General features: G+C 37.7%; 1 protein-coding gene and 1 non-coding gene across 2 annotated transcripts in view; both read left to right on the top strand.

The window, feature by feature from the left end:
* The first annotated feature begins 118 nt into the window (after positions 1 to 118).
* Positions 119 to 25,877, top strand: part of SF3B3 (splicing factor 3b subunit 3) — a 51,717-nt gene continuing 25,958 nt past the window's right edge. The window contains exons 1-9 of the mRNA XM_073226162.1: positions 119 to 288; positions 4,312 to 4,449; positions 5,555 to 5,881; positions 6,609 to 6,781; positions 7,305 to 7,446; positions 9,588 to 9,700; positions 16,343 to 16,480; positions 17,283 to 17,386; positions 25,535 to 25,700. Coding sequence (XP_073082263.1) covers positions 4,380 to 4,449; positions 5,555 to 5,881; positions 6,609 to 6,781; positions 7,305 to 7,446; positions 9,588 to 9,700; positions 16,343 to 16,480; positions 17,283 to 17,386; positions 25,535 to 25,700 — 1,233 coding nt within the window. The 5' untranslated portion in view covers positions 119 to 288; positions 4,312 to 4,379. The remainder of the gene's footprint in view (positions 289 to 4,311; positions 4,450 to 5,554; positions 5,882 to 6,608; positions 6,782 to 7,304; positions 7,447 to 9,587; positions 9,701 to 16,342; positions 16,481 to 17,282; positions 17,387 to 25,534; positions 25,701 to 25,877) is intronic.
* On the top strand, positions 6,179 to 6,258 carry LOC118973730 (small nucleolar RNA SNORD111). Its single transcript, XR_005063253.1, has one exon. It is a non-coding gene; the product is annotated as a small nucleolar RNA SNORD111 (small nucleolar RNA).

Raw genomic sequence — 25,877 nt, 5'->3', positions numbered from 1 at the left:
CCACTTTAAAATGTATACTCATTTTTTATTCTCCTGGGAAAAAATGACGGTCATAAAGTACGTTTAAATAATTTTCAATTCGGCAGGGAAGCCAAACAGAAGCACTTAAAAAATTACATAAACGTTCTTCAGGCGCCAGTTGAGGACCTTTTTTCCGTCGCGCGCTAACCGGATGGTCCTTGTCTTAAGAGCTAATGGCGGACGCCGGCGGTTTGGCGTTGGCGGTGCCCTAGATCTCGAAGCTACGCAGCATCTGTCGGATATCTACGCCATCCTCCCTGCTGCAAGGTAAAGAAGCAGTCTCCCGACTTCCCCGGGCCTGGGGAAGTGGAGAGAGACCTTGTATGGTGGGCCGTACTTTGGTAGGAGGCGCCGCTGAGGCAGTTTAGGCCTGAGATGACCTGGCAAGGGACGAGAATCAGATGGAGGGGAACACTTGGGGCTCAAACACAGCTTCCAAAAATAGTTGCCGCTCCCGCCCGTAAGGTTGGAAAGAGGACTAGCTCAAAGAGATTGCCTGGCTTTTAGGCTCTGGAGGAGGTGTGAGAAGGGGCGGGAGGGACGTCTCCTGGAGAGAGTAAACGACGCACAGACGGGAAGGTGAAAAAAGACTGGGAGTGTTAAAAACATAAATAACGGTAACAGTCTTTGGAGTCAAGACCTCGTTTAGTACTGTGTTTTGGTACTTGGGTAACTTGTTTCCTCCTCTGGTCTTGAATTTTATCACCACAAAATGGGGTACAGTAATATCCATACTGGAGACTTCAGGGAGTTTAAATGCAGTTCCTTTGGCATGTGGAGAAGGGGTGGAGGCAGCAGTCACAGGCTCATTTTATAGTAATTACAGACAGGAGATTACACGTGGGAGAAATAACAAAATTTACCAAGTTTTGGGGCTTAGTGGTTCCTAGTATATAATTCTAGGGTGATCTTCCAGAATGGAACTCTCTCCTTACCAAAGTAATAGTAGTAGAATAGCTGGGGAACCTGGATCCCGCTAGGTTTGGGGAAAATGAATTCTAGATAGTGATAGATGTCATTATTTACAAAGGAATGGAAAGTAGACTGAGTTCTTCAGTCAACTGTAAAGAATGAAAAGTACTTATGGAGGGAGACTTTGGGGCTTCTGAAGGGGCCTGTGGTTTCCTCTTTTTTTGTGTGTGTAACAATTCTTTACCTTTAATATAGTCAGTTCTGTAACATGGGTCACGCTGACAACGTGATGGAGGTTCCATTATAAATTTTGTTGTTGATAACTACAATTTTGAAATTGTGCTTGAAATTTTATAACCAGAGCAAGATGCAAGAGAATAAATTATGTTCAAGAATTACCTTCACTACTTTAAAGTTGAGAGCAGTTACAACATATTCCCTGCCTATTTTTAACCCAGATTTAAAGCTGAGTACCACTTTTCCTGGAACTTGCCAGTGTCTTAGCCCTTTTGGGATGTGTGTGCCCATATCTCTGTGTCAGTTTATTTACTCGACGTGTGTTTACTTGTATTGATGCTGGGGTTATTGTTCACGAAGCCAAAGAATGAGCTTCACAAACACTCAAGGTAGAAGAGCAAGGCATTTATTTAGAGATAAAATGAAAGGACAGAGCTCCCGGCTCATGCCAGGAGGGGACAAGAGTCCGGGGTGGTGTATTGTCTAGAGGTTTTACAGGCAGATGAGTATTTTTGGACAACATGAAAAAAACTTAGGGGTGTGGACTTATTAAGTCGTCCCAGGATATTTACAATGAACTTGATACAAGTAACCTCCTGCTCTGTTGATTTCTCCCTGAGATACCAGAATCTTGGTCTGGGGACATATGAAACATTCGGCCACCTGCTCAGCCCCCAAGGTGGGCCGAGGCATTGTTTGCTAAAGAGGAAGTTAAGTGCAATCTTTTTTTTTCCTTTTGAATAATACATATTTTTAAAATTTTTTATTAAGGTATTATTGACATACACTCTTATGAAGGTTTCCCGTGAAAAAACAATGTGGTTACTACATTTACCCATATTATTTAAGTCCCCACCCATACCCCAAGTGTGCAGTCTTATCTGTAAGGTGGAATCCTTCTTGCCTTTTACTGTGTTATGGCTGGGCTTGCATGCTAAATTAATTTGCCCAGTTTGCAAAATCACTTCATCAGATCTGAAGGAGGAAAGACAGCACATAGGCCTGGGCCTTTTAGCATGTTAAAGTGAATCTTACACATGATTATAAATGATTAGCATAAAAAAACATGTGCTACTCTTTATCTGGGGTACACCAACTAATCTCACTGAAGAATGACTCTAGATCTGAATGTTTAACACAGAGTTTAGTAGGGGGTTTCTTTGCATGTCGTTACATTGCCCTGACTGCAGATATCCTGCCTTGCTTTTTCTGGAGGCCCTTACCCTACTCTGACTACACCATGGTCCCTGTCACAGTATTACTGTTTTTCTTCTTGAAGGTCATTTCTCAGCTTCTTGATCCAACTCAGGTCTTTTCCTTCCCTGTGATCCTAGAAGAACATTAAAGATGTTCCTTAGTCTCAAGTAGGAAAATTGATGTCTCTGAGGACCTATTTCCATACTGGAGGATTGATCCTCTCTTACTCACCGTGCTTTTGACCAGCCCAGAAATGATTATTATAATTGTCTTTTCTCACTTAACAGAACCGAGTTTCTATGTTAAGTTACATGGTGACTCTTTTGGATTTCTTAAGATCCCATTTTTTCTTGAAAACTTTGAGGAAAAATAACTCAGTCTATTTTCCAATGATAACTGCATATAGGTGTAGTTTGGGGTAATTCTTTTATGGTAGAAGCACATCAGTTTGCAGTCTTTAGTCCTGTCTGATGAGAAGAATCCTTTTCTGTGACTTATCCTTTAGGGAGGCCTCCTGAAGTGTCAGGAATTAAGTTTTATTTTAGTTTTTGAAGGTAAGTTGAAATTTTAAGTTCTAAGTACTAAATACAGAGCTTTATTAAGAGATGCAATTGAAAACCACTTAAAGTTACTGATTTTTTAATCTGTTAGATTAGCAAAGTCAGGTTGTGAGGAGATAGGGAATTGCTGGGAATGTAAATTGATAGAATTCCTTTGAAATGTAATTTGGCAGTATTCATCAAAATTTCAAATGTATGGATTTTTCTCAATCCAGCAATTTCACCTCTAGGAATTAATCTTAGAGATATGTTCATGCATGTATAAGTGACCTTTATATGAGCAGTTTTCTTTGCAGCAATTTTCATAGTCCTAAGTTTGGAAATAGGACCTAGGCATTCGTGGGTAGGTATTAGCTAAATGAACTCTAATATACCCACTTGCTGGAATACTCCACAGTTGTAAAATAAAAATGAGAAAGCCCTTTTTGTTAATGCTATCTCCAAGATGATAGGTACACTAATAAAAAATAACTTATAATGTGGGTGTGCAATATATAGAACCTAACCTTTAGTTAACTAAGATAAAATATAGTATTAATAGGTAGTCTTGTTTGTATGTATAGAAAATTCTTGGAAGGATATGATACAGCTTGTTTGAATTGATTCCCCCAGGAAGGAGAACTGGATGGCTAGGGAATGGATGAGGAAGCTTTAAAAAAATTTTTTTTAAAGTATCATTGATATACAATCTTATGAAGGTTTCACATGAGTAACATTGTGATTCACCCATATCACAGGATAACATTCACCCATATTATCAAGTCTCTCCCCACCCCATTGCAGTCACTGTCCATCAGTGTAGTAAGATGCTATACAGTCACTACTAGTTTTCTCTGCTATACTGCCTTCCCCATGAGCCACCTACATTGTGTTAATCATAATGCCCCTTAATCCCCTTCTCCCTCCCTCTCTCCCTCCCCACCCATCCTCCCAGCCCCTTCCCTTCATTGAGGGAGCCTTTTGCTTTTGCAGTCTTGAACCATGTGAACATACAGTCTATTTAAATGCAAGTAAATGTAGACTTACTTAGTATCCATGACAATAGAGGTAAATAGTGTTGCATTAATGGGATAGATACATCACAGCTCCCAGCGTTGTTGCCATTTGTTATATAACGTTAGGCACGCAACTTAATTTCTTAGTCTCATTTTCCTTATTTATAAAATTGGAATACCGAATACTTTGTAGATTTGTTGTGAGATTAGAGGCAAAATACATAGCACAGTACCTGGCATATAGAAGGCACTCCTAAGTACATACGTATTGTTCCTCAATAGACCTTATTCTGTTGGATCTGCTGCCTTCGGCGAGGAGTTCCCATACAGAATGTCTGTTAAATAGCAGTTTCCCAGCTGATATTTTTTCTGCTTTTATATATTCTTAGCTTTCTTTGACTTGGTATAACCAAGGCCCGGATTGTGGAGTTGTGGGTTTCTCAGTGTTCCTGCCACCATGTTCTTATACAACTTGACCTTACAGCGAGCCACTGGCATCAGCTTTGCTATTCACGGCAACTTCTCTGGTAAGTTATCTAGTTGCAATCTTTCTGAATTTAACGTATTTAATAATACTGGTTTTATGCTTCAAATTTCTTTTCAAATTCAAACTTTTTTTAAAAAAAATAAATTACAGGAAAACCCTTTTCAATCATTAGAGAACATTTTTTAAATATAGACACACACACACACACACACAATACATGTGTATGTATAATACTTTATAATTTCCAGAATACTTTAGAGTACTTGATCTTTTCTGATTCACAAGTACCATTGGAAAGTCAGTGGCCTGATAGTGCCTGATAGTGGTGGCCTTGAGCAAATGAGAATGAATTGGAATGGGTGGGAGTGGGGTATCAGATAGGCTAGGAAGCCATTTAGGTATTTAGGTATTAGATAGTGAATACCTGTACTAGGGCAGTGGGGATAGAAAGAAGGATAAGAATTTCCAGCCTGGGTGGCAGAGAAAATGATAGTAACATTTTTGGCAGGTTAGTTGACACTGGATAGGGAATTTTTGGAAAGGGGGAACTTAGTTATTTCAGATGTTTTGTTTAAAGTTGATGACAACTCATCCTGGTGGTGTTTATATGTAGTAGGCAGGGAGAGATGGTTGTTGTGCATTTGGAGGTGTTGATTGCAGTGATGAAAGCAGTGATAAACTTTTTAGGGTGAGTTTAGAAATGAACAGTGTGTGATAGCAACTTTAAAAGTTCTTTGAGATGCTACATTAAACTGCACAAAAAGTTAATATAATTTCTTAGAACAATAGCTTTAAAGATGGGCTAGAAAGAGCCTTTGGAAATTTTTAGTCTTATGAAGATAAATGTTATAGGTTGATAGCATTTATAGATACCTCCCAATTGTGCAGATTGATGGCAAGTTTTAGAAAAATAAAAACGTTTAAGAAAGTTGTGTACCATTTTTTAAAAGCTTTTCTTGATACCACTTCTGTTAGATTGTTTCAATTGCAGGAAAAACATCTTTTAAAATAGAATAAATTAACCTAAAATAGTTTAGCCCCCCACTTGTTTGATTGTATTTGTCTTTTTTGCATTTTAATCCATCCATCCAAGTTACTTTTGGACCAGCTGATTGTTAATGATCTTTATTATTTTGGTGATCTAGGAACCAAACAACAAGAAATTGTTGTTTCTCGTGGGAAGATCTTGGAGCTGCTTCGTCCTGATCCCAATACTGGCAAAGTTCACACTTTACTAACTGTGGAAGTATTTGGTGTTATCCGGTCACTCATGGCGTTTAGGCTGACAGGTGGCACCAAAGACTACATTGTGGTTGGTAGTGACTCAGGTCGGATTGTTATCCTGGAATACCAGCCATCCAAGAATATGTTTGAGAAAATTCACCAAGAAACCTTTGGCAAGAGTGGATGCCGCCGCATTGTTCCTGGCCAGTTCTTAGCTGTGGATCCCAAGGGGCGAGCTGTTATGATTAGTGAGTGACTTGCTCTGTTGAGGGCATCTCTGACTCTTAGTGATGCTCAGTTTAGGATAACAGTGCTGTACTTCTAGCAATGTGCCAATAAATCACAAACTAGGTAAAGTTTGGATCATATTTGGATTAATGCCATGATTTAAAGTCTTTCCTTTTAAAAACAATGGGAAAGGGCTTAACACTTTCTCTATTTTCTACCAAGTTGAAAATAGGTGGTTTTCTGTTTCTTTTTATCTTTAGCAAGAAGTGCAATGAAAAAATTCTACATTATTGGACATTGAATATGGTTGCTTGCATCAGCCTGAAGTGATGATTCACATTCATGTCTCTTCTCTTATAAATCTCTTGAAGAAAATTATGTGTATCTGATCAGGCCTCAAGAGGGCAACCCTCTAACCAATCACAAATCATTAGATCTAATTTGGAGAATAAAGCCAGCACTTTTATGTATTATTTAGTTTAACCCACCATCATTAAATCTAGGGCATAGTAAAATTTTTTCTTTTTTTTTAATTAGTGGGATATTAAGATTCCTGTTAGGAAGGAGGGGGGTAAAATGACAACAGTTACCAAATGTTGTCTACTTTGATGATCCCGAGTTTATACACTTGTAGAGGTAGTGCTGATAGTTAATGATTTTTAAAAAATAATTGTTATGTGAATCTAGCTGTTATGTAAGCACTGCTTTTTAATATCTGGAAATTTTGTGTGCTTCCTTGAACTACAGGTGCCATTGAGAAACAGAAGTTGGTATATATTTTGAACAGAGATGCTGCAGCCCGGCTCACCATTTCATCTCCCCTGGAGGCCCACAAAGCAAACACTTTAGTATATCATGTAGTTGGAGTAGATGTGGGATTTGAGAATCCAATGTTTGCTTGTCTGGAAATGGATTATGAGGTAATAGCGACCATTTTCCTTCCCACCTCAGTGGTTTTGTAAGATTGTTTTCATTGTGTATGTGTTACCTCTCCTGACAAATTTCTGTGTTCCAAATGCCTTGCTGAAATTGTTCAAAATGTTTCAGAACTTACCTAACTTTAAAATAGCATTTTGCTCTGATTTAAACTGTCTCTTTGTAGAAAGAGAGTATTTATTGGGACAAGTTGCCTGAAAAAGGAGGTGAAATTATAGTGAATATTTTTTCACAGGGAGGTAGTAAAAGGTGGGACATACTGTTCTTTCCCTTGAATGGGAGGCAGTATCCTCTAGTAGAGGGAACCTTGGTGCCAGAAATAGGAGACTGGGTTCTTGTTCCAGCTCTGCCATTCTGTAGCACTGTTCTGTGATCTCTAGCAGACATTTGGCATCTGAGTTTTTGCTTCCTTATTTATAAAATTGAAGAATCCTGATGCTCTTTACAGTTCTGAAAGTTTGATTTTATAGGACTGATTAGTCTTTGTGCCTCTGTACTCCTCCATAGGAAGCAGACAATGATCCGACAGGGGAAGCAGCAGCTAATACCCAGCAGACGCTTACTTTCTATGAGTTAGACCTTGGTTTAAATCATGTGGTTCGAAAATACAGTGAACCTTTGGAGGAACATGGCAACTTCCTTATTACAGGTATTGTTCTCTCAGAGCAGCTCTGTACCTTTTTGTTGGTCCATTTTATGCTCAAAATTACAAGGGTTTACTTAACAGGGTTTGGAAACTAATCCATTTGTAGTAAACCTGAATGCTTTGCATGGTGAGGTTAGAAGTTCATGTGGTAGTTAACTCTTATCCTTTATTGTGGTCAGAGAAGAAAGGATGAGGAAAGCTGTCAGTTTGGAATATTGATTACTGATGGTTGCTGTGATATGTTGACTATAGTCAGTTTTTCACTTTCATTAAGAAAATAAAAACACAGTTCTTTGAAGAGACAAATGAAATGGATAAGCCCCAGATAAAACTGTATATCCATGAATTTGAAAACTTAGCAAAGTAGAAATATTTTTGAAAACCATTACTAAAGTTGATCTGAGAAGAAATTAAGAACCTGAATAGGCCATAAAGAAATTAGAGCAGTGGTCAAAAATCTTTTTCTCCCAAAAGATTTAAGGTGCAGTTTTCTGGGACTTTAAATTTCTCCAGAGATTAGAAAAAGAATAAAAGCTATTGTACTACTTTATGAGCATAATATAATTTACTCACTAAAACTGGGGGAGGACAGTGACAAAAATTAAGCTAGTTAGGCTTATGATAATAGGTGCAAAAATGTAAAATTTTAGCTAATCAGATTAACAGCATTTTAAATGTATCATAGCTAAGTATGATTTTTGTAGCAGTTCAAAGTTTCACCATTAGAAAATTTAATATTCATTATATTAAAAGACTAAAGGAGGACAACTATATTTGTGTTATCTAAATTATAGCAGGCTTGGGGAAGACAATGTTCCAGTCCTTTCTGTTTTGAGTCATTTGCATTTGGATTGATGTCAATGAAATATGCCTGTTGGGGAGAATTCTGGAGAAGAGTGTAACATAAGACCGCACGTGTCTTTGAGCATTAAGTCTTAGGAAGAGACTGTTTATATCGTTAGTAGAAGAACCTTGGAAAATAGATGACACATTTCCTGATTTGCTATAACATATTACCATACCTTTTGTTTATGAGGCTTCATTCATTAAATAGGTATCTATTGAGCCCCCATGATTTTGATGTGTGTGTAAATCAGTCTTGAATCCTGGGATTGCAGTGGTAGGAAATTAATTGTGGTATTCCCTTTTATGCAAGATTGAGTCTGGTGAATACGTGTAAGTGTCAAGAAAATTGACAAAAGGGCCAAATGCCAGTGTAGAGGAGGGATCCCTAAGCCAGGGAAAGGAAGAGAATATGTTAGAGAAAGCTTTCTGAAGAAGTGCTCTCTAAGCAGGAACCTGAGGGCTAGTTAGGAGTTAGCTGGGTAGAGTGGGAGTGGAGGAAGGCATTTCTGTTCTTGGCAAAGAGAACAGGATGTACAAAGGCCCAAGGCAAGAACAAAGGCAGTTCATTCAGATAACTGAAAGCTCACTGTGATTGGGTCACTAGAACCAAAGGGCTGTGATAGAAGCAGTGGTGGTGAGGTAGCTACTGTAAGATTTTGACTGGAGGAATAATAACCTGTAAGAGATTAACATTTTAGGAAGATTACTCGCTTACATTTTTGGCTAATGGAATGAAGGTTAATAAGACTGTAAGCCAGGAGATTTGTCAGGAAGTTGTTTCACTAAACCAGGAGAGATTGGCAGCATGAGAACTGCCCAGGAGGTAGACTCAACCACAGCTGTGGGCCAGGAGAGAATTGAAGGGTGATACCAAGGTTTCTGGTTTGGTCTGTTGGTCTGTGGTGATATCATCTAAGATGGGGAACCCCAGGAGTTGGAAAGTTTGGGAAGGAACTTGAATGTGTTTGTGAGCACATTGTATTTTTAAACTGTTGTGGAATATTGATGTGAGAGTGTCCAGTATGTAGTTGGATTATAGATCTGAACCTGAGATGAGAATTTTGTGCTTGGAGCTAAAAATTTAAATGCATTATCAGATACCTGGATAGGCTGAGATGGCCCAAAGTGTGCTCCATCCTTATTTAGCGTAACTATCAGGAAAGAGAAACACTTTTAATATTTCTCAACTTCAAGCACACTCTACCTTCATCAGGCTGTGCTGAAGGAGAGAAGGAGTTGAAAGTCAAATTGGAATTCGGTTTTGTCAAATCATTGCCAAGTTTTACTTTCTCTGACAGTTCCGGGAGGGTCAGATGGTCCGAGTGGAGTGCTGATTTGCTCTGAAAACTATATCACCTACAAGAACTTTGGTGACCAACCAGATATCCGCTGTCCAATTCCCAGGAGACGGGTAAAGTTTTGTTTGCCATAAGAGAAGATATATTTGTGTTTGTGAACTTAATTTTTGTAATTACTGTGTAATCTCTGTTAGCATGTTTTAGTTTCTTTGTAAATGTTTTTAATAAAGCTGGTAAAATACTTTAGTAAAAGCAAAACAAATTTTTTGAGAAACGGAGTTAAAAGCCCAAACAGTTTCTATTTTACAAGAACCTATGGACATTTTAAATATGAAATTCCTGGAAGCTTTTAGTTTAAAGAAGCCAGTATATTTATTGGAGATAAATCATAAATTATTTTTTACTTTTTTTTGGTTCCCTGCCTCATTCCAGCCTACAGAAAATTTAGAAAAGAACAGTGAATTCCTATATGCCTTCCTCTTAGATTAACCAATTAACGTTTACTACATTTGCTTTTTTGTTCTTATGATATATCTATGTACCTTTTTGGGCAGAACTGTTTGAAAATGAGTTGCAGGCATCAAGACACTTAAGACTCTCCTAAGATGTAGCTTCTGGAACCAAGGAAATTTTCCTGTATAATGACACTACCAATATCATGCCCCAAAATTTCACTATTTTGTGTAATACAGTTATCTTATGGACAGTTCATACACCAATTTCTGTCATTGTCCCAATAAGTTCCCTTATGTCTACCTTTAGTCTCCTTTAATTTAGAATATTTCTTTTTTACTTTGGTTTGGTTTTTGTCTTTTGTGATACTGACATTTTCTGAGTTCACAACTAATTTTCTTGTAGTTTGTCCCATACTTTTTTTCCTCATGATTATCTATGTTAAAATATATTTTTAAGTGAAGTGTATAGTTGACATGTTTTAGGTGTACAACATAGTGGGTCAGTAATTCTATACATTATGAAATGTTTACCACAACCATCTGTTACCATGTAGAGTTATTACAATATTATTGACTGTGTTCCCTATGCTGTACTTTTCATTCCTGTGGCTTATTTTGTAACTGGAAGTTTGTACCTATTAATTGCCTTCACCTGTTTTCCCCATCCCCTATCCTCTCCCCTCTGGCAACCACTAGTTTGTTCTCTGTTTATGAGTATGTTTCTGTTTTTTGTTGGTTCATTTGTTATTTTTAGATTCCATATATAAGTGAAATCATTGTCTTTCTGTGATTTATTTCACTTAGCATAATATGCTGTAGGTCCATCCACATTGTTGAGAAAGGGAAGATTTTATTCTTTTTTATGGCTGAATACTATTCCATTCATCTGTTGATGGACACTTAGGTTACTTCCATATCTTAGCTATTATAAATAATGTTGCAGTAGTCATAGGGGTGCATTATATCTTTTTGAATTAATATTTTTGTTTTCTTTGGGTAAATACTTGGGAGTGGAATTACTGGATCATATGGTATTCCTATCTTCAATTTTTTGAGGAACCTCCATACTGTTCTTCATAGTAGCTGTGCCAGTTTACAGTTGTACCAACAGTACATGAGGGTTCCCTTTTCTCCATTTCCTTGTCAACACTTGTTATTTTTTGTCTTTTTGATACAAGCCATTCTGACTAGTGTCCCCCATGTTCATATTTTTTATATAATTATTACATATGTAGTGATACATATTTCCCATGATACCACATCAGTGGTACATAATGTTGGTTTTGACTCATTATTGGTGATGTTAACTTGATCAGTTTGTTAAGGTAGTGTCTGTGTGTTCCTCTTCATTGTAAAGGTACCTTTTCCTTTTTTTTTTTCTTTTTTAAATGAGGGCTTTATTGAGATATAATTGACATATTATAAAATTTACTCATTTAAAGTGTACAGTTGATTTTTACAGTATTCACAGCATCATACCTCTGTCACTACCTTCTAAGTTCCAGAATATTCTCATCACCCAAGGAGATACCCACTCTCAGTCATTCTGCATGCCTCACTACCTGGCAGCACTAGTTAGCTGTCTGTCTCTGGATTTACCTATTCTGGACATTTCATATAAATGGAATTATATGATATGTATCCTTTTGTGTCTGGGTTCTTTCACTTAGCATAATGTTTTCAAAGCTCAGACATTTTATATCATGAGTCAGTACTTGAGTCCTTTTTCTTACCTTATATTCTATGATGGATATATCACATTTCATTTTCCCACTCATCAGTTGGTAGACATATGGGTTGTTTCCACTTTTGGGCTATTAGAATAATGATGCTATGAGAATTGATGTACACATTTTTGTGTGAACATAGATTTTCATTTCTCTTGGTGTAGAATTCATTGTCATAGGGCAACTCTAACCTTTGAGGAACTGCCAAGCTGTCTTCCAAGCAGATGCTCCATCTTAAATCCCTACCAGCCATGCACAAGGTTCCTTTTTTTCCACATCCCCACCAACACTTGTTATTGTCTGTCTTGTATTCTACTCATCCAAAGGGTGTGAAGTGACGCCTTATTGTGGCTTTGCTTTGCAGTTTCATTTCTTTATGAGCTTTATCTTTTTTTTTTTGATTGCTACACAGTCTTGCAATAGTTTGAAGTGTACAACACAGTGATTCAACAGTTACCCATATTAAATCCTCACCCCCACTAGTGCGGTTACTATCTGTCAAAATAGGAAGATGTTATAAAATCATTGGGTGTATTCTCTGTGCTGTACTATTATCTTGGTGACCAACCTACATTATGATTGGGAATTTTTGTGTCCCTTTCTCCCTCTTGCTTTCCCCAACCCTTTCCCCATGGTAACCACCAGGCCCTTCTCATTGTCTTTGAGTCTACTGCTATTTTGTTCATTCTGTTTTGCTTTGTATTTATATTCCACAAATAAGTGAAATCATACGGTATTTGCCTTTCTCCACCTGACATATTTCACTGAACGTATAATACCCTGTATGTCCATCCATGTTGTAAATGGCAGGCTAACTTTTCTTCTTATGGCTGAATAATATTCCATGTCTATATGTACCACATCTTTATTCATTCATCTATTGATGGACACTTAGTTTGCCTCCATACCTTGGGTATTATAAATAATTCAGCAGTAAACAGAGGTGCATATATTTTTTCAGTTCAGGGATTTTGTTTTCTTTGGGTAAATTCCTAGAAGTGGAATTCCGGATCAAATGGTATTTCTATTTTTAGTTTTTTGAGGAACCTCCATGCTGCTTTCCAGAGTGGCTGCACCAATTGACATTCCTATCAACAGTGTTAAGAGGGTTCCCTTTTCCCCATTTCCTTATCAACACTTGCTATTTCCTGTCTTTTGGATATTGGCCATTCTGACTGGTGTGAAGTGATATCTTGTGGTTTTGATTTGCATCTCCCTGATGATTAGTGGTGTTTTTTCATGTGCCTATTGGCCATCTGTATTTCTTCTTTGGAGAAATGTCTGTTCAGTTCCTCTGCCCATTTTTTTAGTTGGGTGGTTTTTTGGTTGAGGCATATGAGCTCTTCATATATTTGCGATGTTAACCCTTTATCAGATAAATCATTTACAGATATATTCTCCCTTACTGTAGGGTGCCTTTTCTGCTCATGGGGTCCTTTGCTGTACAGAAGCTTTCTAGTTTGATGTAGTCCCACTTGTTCATTTTTGGTTTTGTTGCCCTTCTTGAAGACATGTGTCCAGGAAAAAAATTGCTCATACTTATGTTTAAGAGATGTTTACCCATGTTTTTTTCAAAGAGTTTTATGGTTTCATGTCTTACATTCAGGTCTTTTATCCATTTCAAATTTACTTTTGTATATGGAGTTAGGCAGTAATCCAGTTTCATTCTCTTGCATGTAGCTGTCTTGTTTTACCAGCACCAGTTACTGAAGAGGCTGTCTTTTCTCCATTGTATATTCATGGCTCCTTTACTATATATTAATTCACCATGTATGCGTGGGCTCTCTATTCTGTTCCATTGATCTATCTGTTCTTGTGCCAGTACCAAATTGTTTTGATAACTGTAGCTTTGTAGTAAAGCTTGAAGGCAGGGAGCATAATCCTCCCACTTTGTTCTTCTTTGTCAGGATTCCTTTGGCTATTTGGGGTCTTCTGTGGTTCCATATGAATTTTAGAACTATTTGTTGTAGTTGATTAAAAAAATGCCATTGGTATTTTGATAGGCATTGCATTGAATCTAAATTGCCTGAGGCAGGATGGCTATTTTGACTATTGATTTTCCTGTGCATGAGCACGGGATAGATTTCCATTTATTTGTGTCTTTAATTTCTCTCATGAGTGTCTTACAGTTTTCCGAGTATAGGTCTTTACTTTCTCGGTTAGGTATAGTCCTAGATGTCTCATTCTTTTTGATGCAGTTGTAAATGGGAATTGTTTTCCTGATTTCTCTTTTTGCTAGTTCATTGTTAGTATATAAGAACGAACAGATATCTGTGTATTAATTTTGTATCCTGCAACTTTGTGAATTTTCAGTTATTGGTTCTAATAATTTTTTGGTGACTTCTTTAGGGTTCTCTATGTATATGTCATCTGCAAATAGTGACAGTTTAACTTCTTCCTTACCAATTTGGATGCCTTTTATCTCTGCATTGTCTGATTACCATGACTCAGTCCTCCAGAACCATGTTGAATAAAAGTGGTGAGAGTGTCTTGTCTTGTTCCTGATCTTAGAGGAAAAGCATTCAGCTTATCACTACTAAGTATGATGTTAGCTATGGGCTTGTCGTATATGGGCTTTATTATATTGAGGTATGTGCCCTGAAGGCCCATTTTGTTGAGAGTTTTTATCATGAATGGATGTTGACCTGTTCCCGAGCACCTGTTCCCTCCCTGCTCCACTCCTCCTCCTCCCACCTGTGGGTTGGGATGAGGGAAGGGCTTGGGCCTCACTCCATCAAGGCTCTGCCACTTGACCCTTTTGTGTGGTCTCCTTTTCCCCAGGTGTAGTTGGTCTGTTCAGAGAGAGAGAGAGAGAGAGAGAGAGAGAGAGAGAGAGAGAGAGAGAGTGTGTGTGTGTGTGTGTGTGTGTGTGTGTGTGTGTGTTCAGGGGTGTATGTGTGAGAGAGAGGAGGTTTCCAGGTATAGTTGGTCTGTTCAGAGTGTGTGTGTGTGTGTGTGTGTGTGTGTGTGTTCAGGGGTGTGTGTGTGTGTGAGAGAGAGAGAGAGAGGAGGTTTCCAGCTCCAGCTTGCCTTCCTACTCCATCTTGAGTGTGTGTGTGTGTGTTCGTTCGTTCAGGGGTGGGTGTGCGTGTGTGTGTGTTCAGGGGTGTATGTGTGTGAGAGAGAGGGAGAGGAGGTTTCCAGCTCCAGCTTGCCTTCCTACTCCATCTTGAGTGTGTGTGTGTGTGTGTGTGTGTGTAAGAGACAGAGAGTGTGAGAGAGAGAGAGAGAGGAGGTTTCCAGCTTGCCTTCCTACTCCATCTTGAGCCTTTCCTCTTCATACCTTTCCTTTTCTGTAGTTGACGTGGAATCTGGTGTGAACTTTGAGACTAAATATTCTTTTCCCCACCGCCTTTTCACACGGTGGCTTTCCCTTCATTCATTTACTACACTAGTGGTTGACAGTGGTGTTTTATTGCTTCTAACAGCTTTCTATGGAAATTATCAAGATATTTAAAAGTAAAGTATTATTTCTGTGAATCCTGCTTCAGCAATCAGTATGTGGCTAATTGTGCTTCCTCAGTCTCTCCTCACCTCTAAATTATTATCTTTTTAATATTTATAGATACTAGGGTTAAGCCTTTCAGGACTTAAATTTTTTTTTTAATTTTAATTTTTTTAAAATTTTGGTATCATTAATGTACAATTACTTGAACAATATTATGGTTCCTAGACTCCCCCTATTATCAGGTCCCTCCCGCATACCCCATTACAGTCACTGTCCATCAGTGTAGTAAGATGCTATAGAATCATTACTTGTCTTCTCTGTATACACTGCCTTTCCCGTGTCCCCACCTCCCCCCACTACATTATGTGTTCTAATTGTAATGCTCCTTTTTTCCCCTTATCTCCCTCCCTCCCCACCCATCCTTCCCAGTCCCTTTCCCTTTGGTAACTGTTAGTCCATTCTTGGGTTCTGTGAGTCTGCTGCTGTTTTGTTTCAGGACTTTAATTTATCTAATACATGGCATCTGAGTAAGAGTCCATCAGTTTTAGAAAACATGAGAAGAACTAGCAACTTAAATTCTTGGTAAGGGCTCCAAGTGATTCCATTCAGTTGATGTGGCTTTGGGGCTATAAGAAGTATAAAGCATGTTTTGCCCTTGAAGACCTTCCTCAGTGACAGGAGTACAAACTGTTGATAACATTAATTAAAAAGAAATCCAAATCATAGCCAAAGGATCTGACTTTTAAGAATCAAGTTGATGTAGAACAGGGCTGAAGATGGATGGTTTGGATGGTGGTGTGTGGACATGCAAGAGTTTATTTACATCCTGAAATGATGATTAAATTTCATGTCTCTGACATTTTTTTCTGGTGAAAGTTCTTGATGTAGAATGGAATTGTAGCTATTTTTTGCTACTTAGGCTCTGTTATGTATAGTGGATAAAAATTTTTAGCTATTCTGTTTTACTCCTGTGGCTGTCAAGCGGCTCTGGGTCAGAGCTTGTAGAGAGAGGCTTCTAGTGCCTCTGGGCTCTGGGTAGCCTGTATGACCCCAGTGGCTAAGGTGCTGGATTCTAGAAATAAGTACCTATTTCTAAGATGTTGGTTGTATATTTGACTTTGATAGAATGACCTGGATGACCCTGAAAGAGGAATGATTTTTGTCTGCTCTGCCACCCATAAGACCAAATCCATGTTCTTCTTTTTGGCCCAAACGGAGCAGGGAGATATATTCAAGATCACGTTGGAGACAGATGAAGATATGGTAAGACCATGGATGGAAGAGAAAAATGAAAAAACCCCTTTGTTATGTTTAGTCTGGTTTGATAAAACTTTTCTATAATTTCATCCTAATTTTAGTATAACTAAAGAACCTTATTTTAAAAACTGGTATTTGTATGTACAGTTAAGGTTTATAAAGTGGCTCATAAACCAGTTATTCATTACAACTACTCTCTGACATAGGACAGTTAATACTTAACAAGTAAAAAAAATTGGGAACAGAATGCCTTCAGAAGTAGTTGCCTAAGATATTAAAACTTTTAAAGTTTGGAACTGGTACATGAATGTGGGTTTTGTCCCTGTGGTTAACAAATTACTGGTCTGGTAGTCTCAGATAAAATAATATGAGATTGGGCAGTACCACTTCAAGTGAATAAAAGGCAGAGCTCTCCATGTCTACTGAAAATTGGTAATACACATGATTTGTTACTTCTTTCATCCCATGGAGAGCTCTGACAACTGGGTAATTTCTTAGATACCTGTTTAGCTCAGGAGTTGGCAGACTTTTTTGTAAACTCCAGGTAGTAAACTTTTTCAGCTTTTGTGAGCCATATGGTCTCTTATCTCAACTACTCAACTCTGCTGTTGTGGCACAAAAGCAGCCGTGGGCAGTATGTAAATGAATAGGCATGACTGGTCTGTGCCCTGGGGTTTGCCGACCCCTGGCTTGGGTACTAAGGCTAGTGTTTTATTTGCTATTATGCTTCTGTAGTATGATATTGGGCTTTCTTTCCTGGCCTGCCTTCACTTGCCTGCATGCTGGACCCTCTCTCCTTTCCTCCCAGGTCACCGAGATCCGCCTCAAGTACTTTGACACGGTGCCTGTTGCTGCTGCGATGTGTGTCCTTAAGACGGGCTTCCTTTTTGTGGCATCGGAATTTGGAAACCAGTAAGTAAGGCTTTCATTACCCTAGTTCACTCTGGTTACTATAAGAGTTGGTAGGAGGGAGATGTGGCCTTCAAGGCCACAGAACTTTTCACAAGAATGTTTTAGTTCTTTCAAAACAAAAGTTTTGCCCTCCTTTCCCTTTTACATTCTTGTGGCTTATCTTCCTCTGCTTCAGTGACTTCAGTCAGTACCTGTGGGCAGCTGCAGAAATAGCTTAGAAGTGATAGCTCCTGAGTTTTTTGCTAGACATTACATTGAATAAATATTTATTGAACTACTTAGTATTAAATAGGTGTTCCACAAAAACACTTGTACAAATTAAAGTTGGGACCCTTCAGTAGCCATATTTTCAATCCTCCTAACCTCAGTATTTCTGTTAATAACTTACGGGGCCAGTTCTAGCAACTCGAGGGTAAAATCTGTTTTTGTTGTCTTCCACTACTTTCAGTTGAATACTGAGTTCTGCTTTTGCTTCTGTACCCCTTTTCTTTGGTGCCTCTCTGGACTAGTCCACTTGTTTTCTTACTGCATTTCATTGCTTTTCTTTTAAAACTCAGCCTTTAGAAAGTTGTCTCGTTAAACAGACACAACTCTAATGAAATCATCTCCCCATTCCCTGTGTTCAGTTTTGATGGCTCTGGTTGCCAGATGATTGAAGCCTGAACTCCAGCCTTGAATTTTTTTTTTTTGGTATCATTATCTACAATTACATGAGGAACATTATGTTTACTAGACTCCCCCCTTCACCAAGTCCCCCCGGACATGCCCCATTAGTCACTATCCATCAGTGTAGTGAGATGCTGTAAAATTACTACTTGTCTTCTCTGTGTTGCACAGCCCTCCCGATGCCCCCCCATACATGCTAATCATAAGGCCCCCTTTATTCTCCCCCCGCTTCTCGCTGCCTTCCCTCCCATTCTCCTCAGTCTCTTTCCCTTTGGTAACTGTTAGTCCTTTCTTGGGTTCTGTGATTCTGCTGCTGTTTTGTTCCTTCAGTTTTTCCTTTGTTCTTATACTCCACCAGCCTTGAATTTAAGACCAGTATCTAAGAGTCCAAATTAAGTATATGAGATAAGATGCCATGCTCTTGCTTTCTAGTTCAGGTTTGGCCAGTAAATGCTAGTCGGCATACCACCTATCTAATGTTCAGTTTTCTTATAATTAAAATGAAGGTGCTGTCTAGGATTCTGTGAACTGATGCCATTTTTGCCTTGTTGCCAGCTGTTCTCCCTGTTTTAAACATGCGTCTTACTCATCCTTGTTGACTTTATTTCAGCCATTCCTTTTGCCCCTTTCATACCTCTTGTCCCATTTTTCACATATACCTGTTACTATGATGACTGTTTTCATCCATTTCTGATTTTTTAGTTTTTTTTTTTAACAAGGAATTTTCATTGTAGAAAAGTTAGAAAGTGCATGGAAACAAAAATGTCACCTGTACCTTTTACCCAAACACAACATTTTTGAGTAGCTTTCTTGTGTGTATATACATTTAAATATTTTTACAAAAATGCAACAATTCATTATGTACTATTTTATAACCTGGTTTTTTTTTACACAGTAATGGCATTATAACTATCTTTCTATGATGATAAATACAGATCTGCAACATTCACTTTTTTGGTAGCATCTTTTTTTCCTCCACTTTTTTGTGCTAAAATATGTGTAACAAAATTTGCTTTTTTAACTGTTTTTAGATGTTCAATTCAGTGACATTAATTACATCTACTATGTTGTGCAACTATTACTGCTATCTTTCCAAACTTTTTCACCACGCCAAATAGAAACTATACCCATTAAGCAAAAATTTCCTTTTTCCCTCTCTCCTAGCTGCTGGCACCCTAAGAACCATACAATATGTGCCTCTTGATGTCTGGCTCATTTCACATAGCATAGTGTTTTCAGGGTTCACATGTAGCATGTGTCAGCATTTCATTCCTTTTTATCCTTGAATAATAATCCTTATATAGAATACCACCTCATATTTATTTCTCCGATAACAAATAGTTGGATTGTTTCCAACTTCTGGCTGTTATGAATTATGCTGCATTGGATATTAGTATGTAGATACCTATGAATGTGTTTTTAATTCTGCTGGGTGTGTCCTAAGAGTAGTATTGCTGGTTCATATGATACTTATGTTTTACTTTGAGGAACCACTGAATGTTTCTGTAGTAGCTGTACTGTTTTACATTTATACCACCAATGAATGGAGGGTTCCAGTATCTCCATATGCTTACCAACAATTGTTACTTCCTGCTTTATTATAGCTGGTAGGTGTAAAATGGTATTACTTTGTGGTTTTGATTTGTATTTCCTTTATGATTAGTGATTTGGAGTATCTTTACATGCGCTTTTTGGCCATTTTTATCTGGAGAAATGTTTTTTTAAGGTTTGCCCATGTATTCATTGGATGGTTTGTCTCTTTGTTTTTTGGGTTGCAAGAGTTTTTTATTTATCTGGATATTAATCCATAATCAGATACATGGTTTGCTAATATTTCTCCCCATTCTGTAGGTTGTCTTTTCATTTTCTTGATAATGTCCTCTTGATGCACAGTTGTTTTTAAAAAGTTTCAATGAAGCACAGTTTATCCATTTTTTCTTTTGTTACTTGTGCTTTTGATATCTTGTGTAAGAATTCATTGCAAAATCTAAGGTCATGAAGATTTACAATCCCTGTGTTTTCTCCAAAGTGTTTTATGGTCTTAGTTCATATGGTTTAGGTTATTGGTCCATTTTGCATTGTTTTTTTATATGGTGTGAGGTAGGAATTCAGGTTAATTCTTTTTATTTATTTATTAATTTATTATTTTATTTTGGTGTCATTAATCTACAATTACATGAGCAATGTTATGGTTACTAGACTCCCCCCATCAAGTCCCCACCACATACCCTATTACAGTCACTGTCCATCAGTGTAGTAAGATGCTATAGAATCACTACTTGTCTTCTCTGTGTTGTACAACCCTCCCCTTGCGCCCCCCTACATTATGTCTACTAATTGTAATGCACCCTTTTCCTCCTTGTCCCTCCCTTCCCACCCATCCTCCCCAGTCCTTTTCCCTTTGGTAACTGTTAGTCCATTCTTAAGTTCTGTGAGTCTGCTGCTGTTTTGTTCCTTCAGTTTTTTTCTTTGTTCTTATACTCCAAAGATGAGTGAAATCATTTGATACTTGTCTTCATCTGCCTGGCTTATTTCACTGAGCATAATAACCTCTAGCCCCATCCATGTTATTGAAAATGGTAGGATTTGTTTTCTTCTTATGGCTGAATAATACTCCATTGTGTATATGTACCGCATCTTCTTTATCCATTCATCTACTGAAGGACACTTAGGTTGCTTCAGATCTTGGCTATTATGAATAGTGCTGCAATAAACATAGGAGTGCGTATGTCTTTTTCAAACTGGGCTGCTGTATTCTTAGGGTAAATTCCTAGGAGTGGAATTCCTAGGTCAAATAGTATTTCTATTTTGAGTTTTTTGAGGAACCTCCATACTGCTTTCCACATGGTTGAACTAATTTACATTCCCACCAGCAGTGTAGGAGGGTTCGTTCCCCTTTCTCCACAACCTTGCCAGCATTTGTTGGTTTGTCTTTTGGATGGTGGCGATCCTTACTGGTGTGAGGTGATATCTCATTGTGGTTTTAATTTGCATTTCTCTGATGACTTAGCGATGTGGAGCATCTTTTCATGTATCTCTTGGCCATCTGAATTTCTTCTTTGGAGAACAGTCTGTTCAGCTCCTCTGCCTATTTTTTAATTGGATTATTTGCTTTTTGTTTGTTGAGGTGCGTGAGCTCTTTATATATTTTGGTTGTCAACCCTTTATCAGATCTGTCATTTATGAATATATTCTCCCATACTGTAGGATACCTTTTTGTTCTATTGATGGTGTCCTTTGCTGTACAGAAGCTTTTCAGCTCGATACAGTCCCACTTGTTCATTTTTGCTTTTGTTTCCCTTGCCCAGGGAGATACGTTCATGAAGAAGTTGCTCATGTTTATGTCCAAGAGATTTTTGCCTATATTTTTTTCTAAGAGTTTTATGGTTTCATGGCTTACATTCAGGTCTTTGATCCATTTCGAATTTACTTTTGTATATGGGGTTAGACAGTGATCCAGTTTCATTCTCTTACATGTAGCTGGCCAGTTTTGCCAACACCAGCTGTTGAAGAGGCTATCATTTCCCCATTGTATGTCCACGGCTCCTTTATCATATACTAATTGACCATATATGTTTGGGTTAATGTCTGGAGTCTCTATTCTGTTCCACTGGTCTGTGGGTCTGTTCTTGTGCCAGTACCAAATTGTCTTGATTACTGTGGTTTTGTAGTAGAGTTTGAAGTTGGGGAGCGAGATCCCCCTCACTTTATTCTTCCTTTTGCAGGATTGCTTTGGCTATTCAGGGTCTTTGGTGGTTCCATATGAATTTTAGAACAATTTGTTTCAGTTCATTGAAGAATGCTGTTGGTAATTTGATAGGGATTGCATTGAATCTGTAGATTTCTTTAGGCAGGATGGCCATTTTGACAATATTAATTCTTCCTAGCCAAGAGCATGGGATGAGTTTCCATTTGTTAGTGTCCTCTTTGATTTCTCTTCAGAGTGTTTAAAATTTTTGTTTATTAGAGAGATTGGATGTTTTTCATTTATTTGCCTAGCCTTATCTGCTGTTAATTGCTTGGTCACATCTTTGCCTAATTTTCTATAGTATCTTGTAGTAGTGGTCAAGGTCATTTCAGGGGAGGTGGTATGGTATAGTATATATTCTGGAATCACTGGGTTATAATCTTGCCTTTATGTTTTCTGGCTGTATGCCTCAGTTTTTTTACTATCAAGTGGGAATAACAGTAGTGTATACCTAATTGGGTTGTGTTGATATTTAATAAGAATACAAATGCCAAGCATTAGGAAGTACTTTGTGTTGTAAGCACTTAGTAGATGTTGACTACTGCTATTCTTGTTTTTATACTTTGGTAATGTAGAAAGTTTTGAAAAACAAATAAAAGAGCAAATAAATAATAAGAATCACCCATAATCCCAGTATCCCAAAATAGTCACTTTAACATTTGTTGTATCTACTTCTGGTATTTTCACTTTGTGTGTTTATGCATAATTGTTTTAGGGACATGCACCATTCCATAAAAAATAATTATTCTACTTTTTCAGATAAGCAGTATGTAAAATTTATCCATATCAGTATATTTTTATTTTTCACTTAAAATTTTTATTTTTTTATTATCGAAATTTTCTAACAGGTACATAAAAAGAGAGAATAGTATAATTAATGAACCTCCATTTGCCCATCACTCAGCTTTAACAAAGGTCAATCCATGGCCAGTCTTACTTATTTTCTACTCCCCCAAAATTTTAAATTTCTTAATGTATAATCAAATAGTCTTCACATTTCTTCATTGCCGCAATAATTTTTTAAGTTAATTTGTTTAGATCAGGATCCCAGCAAGACCCATACATTGCATTTGGTGTGTGGAACGTATTTTTAATGGCTGCATAATATTTATGGCCATGCCCACTATTATAGATATTTAGGTTTATGCTTTTGCTGTTACAAACAGTACTGTAGTACGCACTCTAGGTGTGTAGCTGAATATATCCATAGTTAAAATTTGTGAATTTGGGATGAAATTGTGATAGGGAATGCCACATTGTCCTCAAGTCCCACCAGCATTGTATGAGAGACATTTTTTTCTCTCATTGCATGACAAAGGGAGAGTTAATCTCTTTAAAATCATTGTTAAAAAGATGAGCAGTTCAAACAATAGAAAAGTGGGCAAAGGATTTGAGCTTGCCTTTCACAGTAAAAGAAATTCAGTGGTCTAGAAGTGTAATATGTAGAAAGATTTCAAGCTCATTCATAATTGAAGGAATGCCAGTCAAAGGGAGATGTCATTTTTTTTCACCTAGCAGATTAGCAGACATTAAAAGTTTAGAGATAATAACCTATCTTGATAAAGCTATGGTTGGAAGCAATGCCTGCAGACACATAAGTTATTGTTCCTTACCTGTGGAGATAGTGTGTTTGCTAAGAGTACATATCCTGATTGTCTCTTAAGTTTTTAAGCAGATTTGGGAGTAATATAAGAATAATGATGCCTTTTGTTCTGAAGAATTGAGCCCTTGAGTGTATGTATTGGGCACTATTCTAAATATTTCTCTTATTATGTCTTAGTTTTGGTTCCTCTGCAAACAAAGCCTTGGGTGCAAGTATATTCCTGCAAGGTAATTACAGAAAGCAGAGTTGAGGGATCAGCAGGGAGAGATAGGAGAAGAGGGAAAGTAAATAGAAGGGCATATTAATTGAGGTTCCTGCTGTGTGGACAGTGGGAAGTTGCTGCCATCAGGACCTGCTCAGAAGCACACAAAATGCTCTGAGACTTGCCTTCTGAGGGTTAACAACACCAGCTCTCTTCTCTCCTGATTTGAAAGGTACCTCTGGGGGCTTGAACTCCACTGCACATCCTGTTGCACAGGCAGCCTCCCACAGGATAGAAGTTTCTTGGGGCAGAGAGTAGAAAGACAGCAGTGTCCAGGTGAGATGTTTGTCAGAGTGAGATGGGTTTGAGCTTGTGAGAAATTACCCATTACTGCTGTAGCTGAAATCTAGAAGACTTATGACTGTTGATTTAGGGTATCAGAAACATGTGGTATGGGTGTTAAAACTCACTTAAACCGAAAGCAACCCACTTATTTATCAATCAGATGCTTCATTTAGCATGTACTGTGTTCCAAGCCCAGTTCTAAGCACTTTACAAATATTAATGCATGAAATCCTGTATGAGGCAGTACCATTATCCTGTTTACGGTTTAGGGCATGGGGTCAGAGAATTTAAGAAATTTTATCACCCAACTAAATCTTAACTCAAACCTATACTACCTGGTCCCAAAGTTCCTGTTTTGAAGCACAACACTATTGTCATGGAAACTCTTTTACTGAAATTGAGCCAAAGCAAATTCAATCTTCCTGTGGTGGATACAGTGATACCAGCATCCTTTTGGTTATCTGGCAGTTATTAGACATGGAAGGTATCTTTGACAGGTTGTTTTTATTATCTGTATATAGACATCTTGCCTGAATGAGGAGTTTGTATTAGTTAACTTCATGCGGGTGCCTTTCTTCTTAGTGCTTTTGTAAATCACTCTGGTAACCCTACTTACTTTTTTGTAATTTAGCAAAGAATCTGATATGTTCAACAAAAATGTTAAATGTTGAGATTTATTTGGCTAACATTTATTGAGTATCTTAGGCATTTCAGGCCCTGATTCATTTTATCCTTCTTCTGAAAAACTGCACTCAATATTGTTCAAAGTGCTCTGTATTGAAGGTCCACTATATTACCTAAAGGGTAAACCTGACTTTTTTTTTAATTGAGCTGCTTCCCCATAGCTCAGTGTGCACTCAATTTGTGATTGTATGTTGTTGTAGCTTATCTACTCTAAAATTGCTTTCCCTCTTTTTTTTTGTGGTTTGCCTTTGAATCAGTTCACAAAGCATTATTAGAGGACAGACAGGAGAAGGGCAAGATAATTTTGTTGCTTATTATCTTGATATGTTTATGTTTTGTTGAGAATAACAGTATTTGTATACTTTTGCATTGTCACTGTCAATTCTTGTTTTTTGTTAGATGTGGTCTGATTATTGGTTAAAACAGGAAATGGTTAGATTTTCTTTGGATTCCATTTTCTTTCGCAAACACTGCTCACAAGGTACCCTGCCTTGTAAGTACTCATTGGATTCTGTAGGAAGGTACTATTCAGTTTTATAAATGAGGCTAGTGAGGCACAGAGAAAATAGGTAGTAATATACAGCTTTTTAAGGGGCACAACAGGGATTCAAACCCAGCACTTCAGTGGAAGCCCAGTGCTTTTAATGACTATGATGCTAAGGTCCTTCCATTGTACCAGTTTGAATTGAGTAGTCTTAATTTCTTCATCCCTGTTCTATTCTTAAGAAAAAGAAAAAGGAAGAACCCACTTAGATAAGCATAGATTTCAAACTGCAGATGCTGACTCAATGCTAGTTAAGTTTTCATTAGATATTTATGAAGTGTTTTATAAACATCATGTTCATGGCGAATATCTTCAGACAAAATGTTTTAACTAAATTCTTCCTTGCTTCTCCCCAGTTATTTATATCAGATTGCACATCTTGGAGATGATGATGAAGAACCTGAGTTTTCATCTGCCATGCCTCTGGAAGAAGGAGACACGTTTTTCTTTCAGCCAAGACCACTCAAAAACCTTGTACTGGTTGACGAATTGGACAGTCTCTCTCCCATTTTGTTTTGCCAGGTGTGAGTCTTCCCAGTCACTTCCACGATAAGCATTGCCAGTCAATTGTTTTTGAATCCAATTGAGTTTAAAGTTTTAACTCCAGTTAAATTAAGGTATAATCATAGAGTCAGGTCTGTCAGCATGCCTATGGAGTTACCAGAGTTACCAGTGTGTGAAGGTAAAGCAACCAAAGGT

This window comes from Manis javanica, chromosome 17 (genome assembly GCF_040802235.1).
Source record: "Manis javanica isolate MJ-LG chromosome 17, MJ_LKY, whole genome shotgun sequence".
Lineage (NCBI taxonomy): Eukaryota > Metazoa > Chordata > Mammalia > Pholidota > Manidae > Manis > Manis javanica.
The sequence above is the reverse complement of the archived record's forward strand: the minus strand, read 5'-3'. Positions and strand labels throughout refer to the sequence as shown.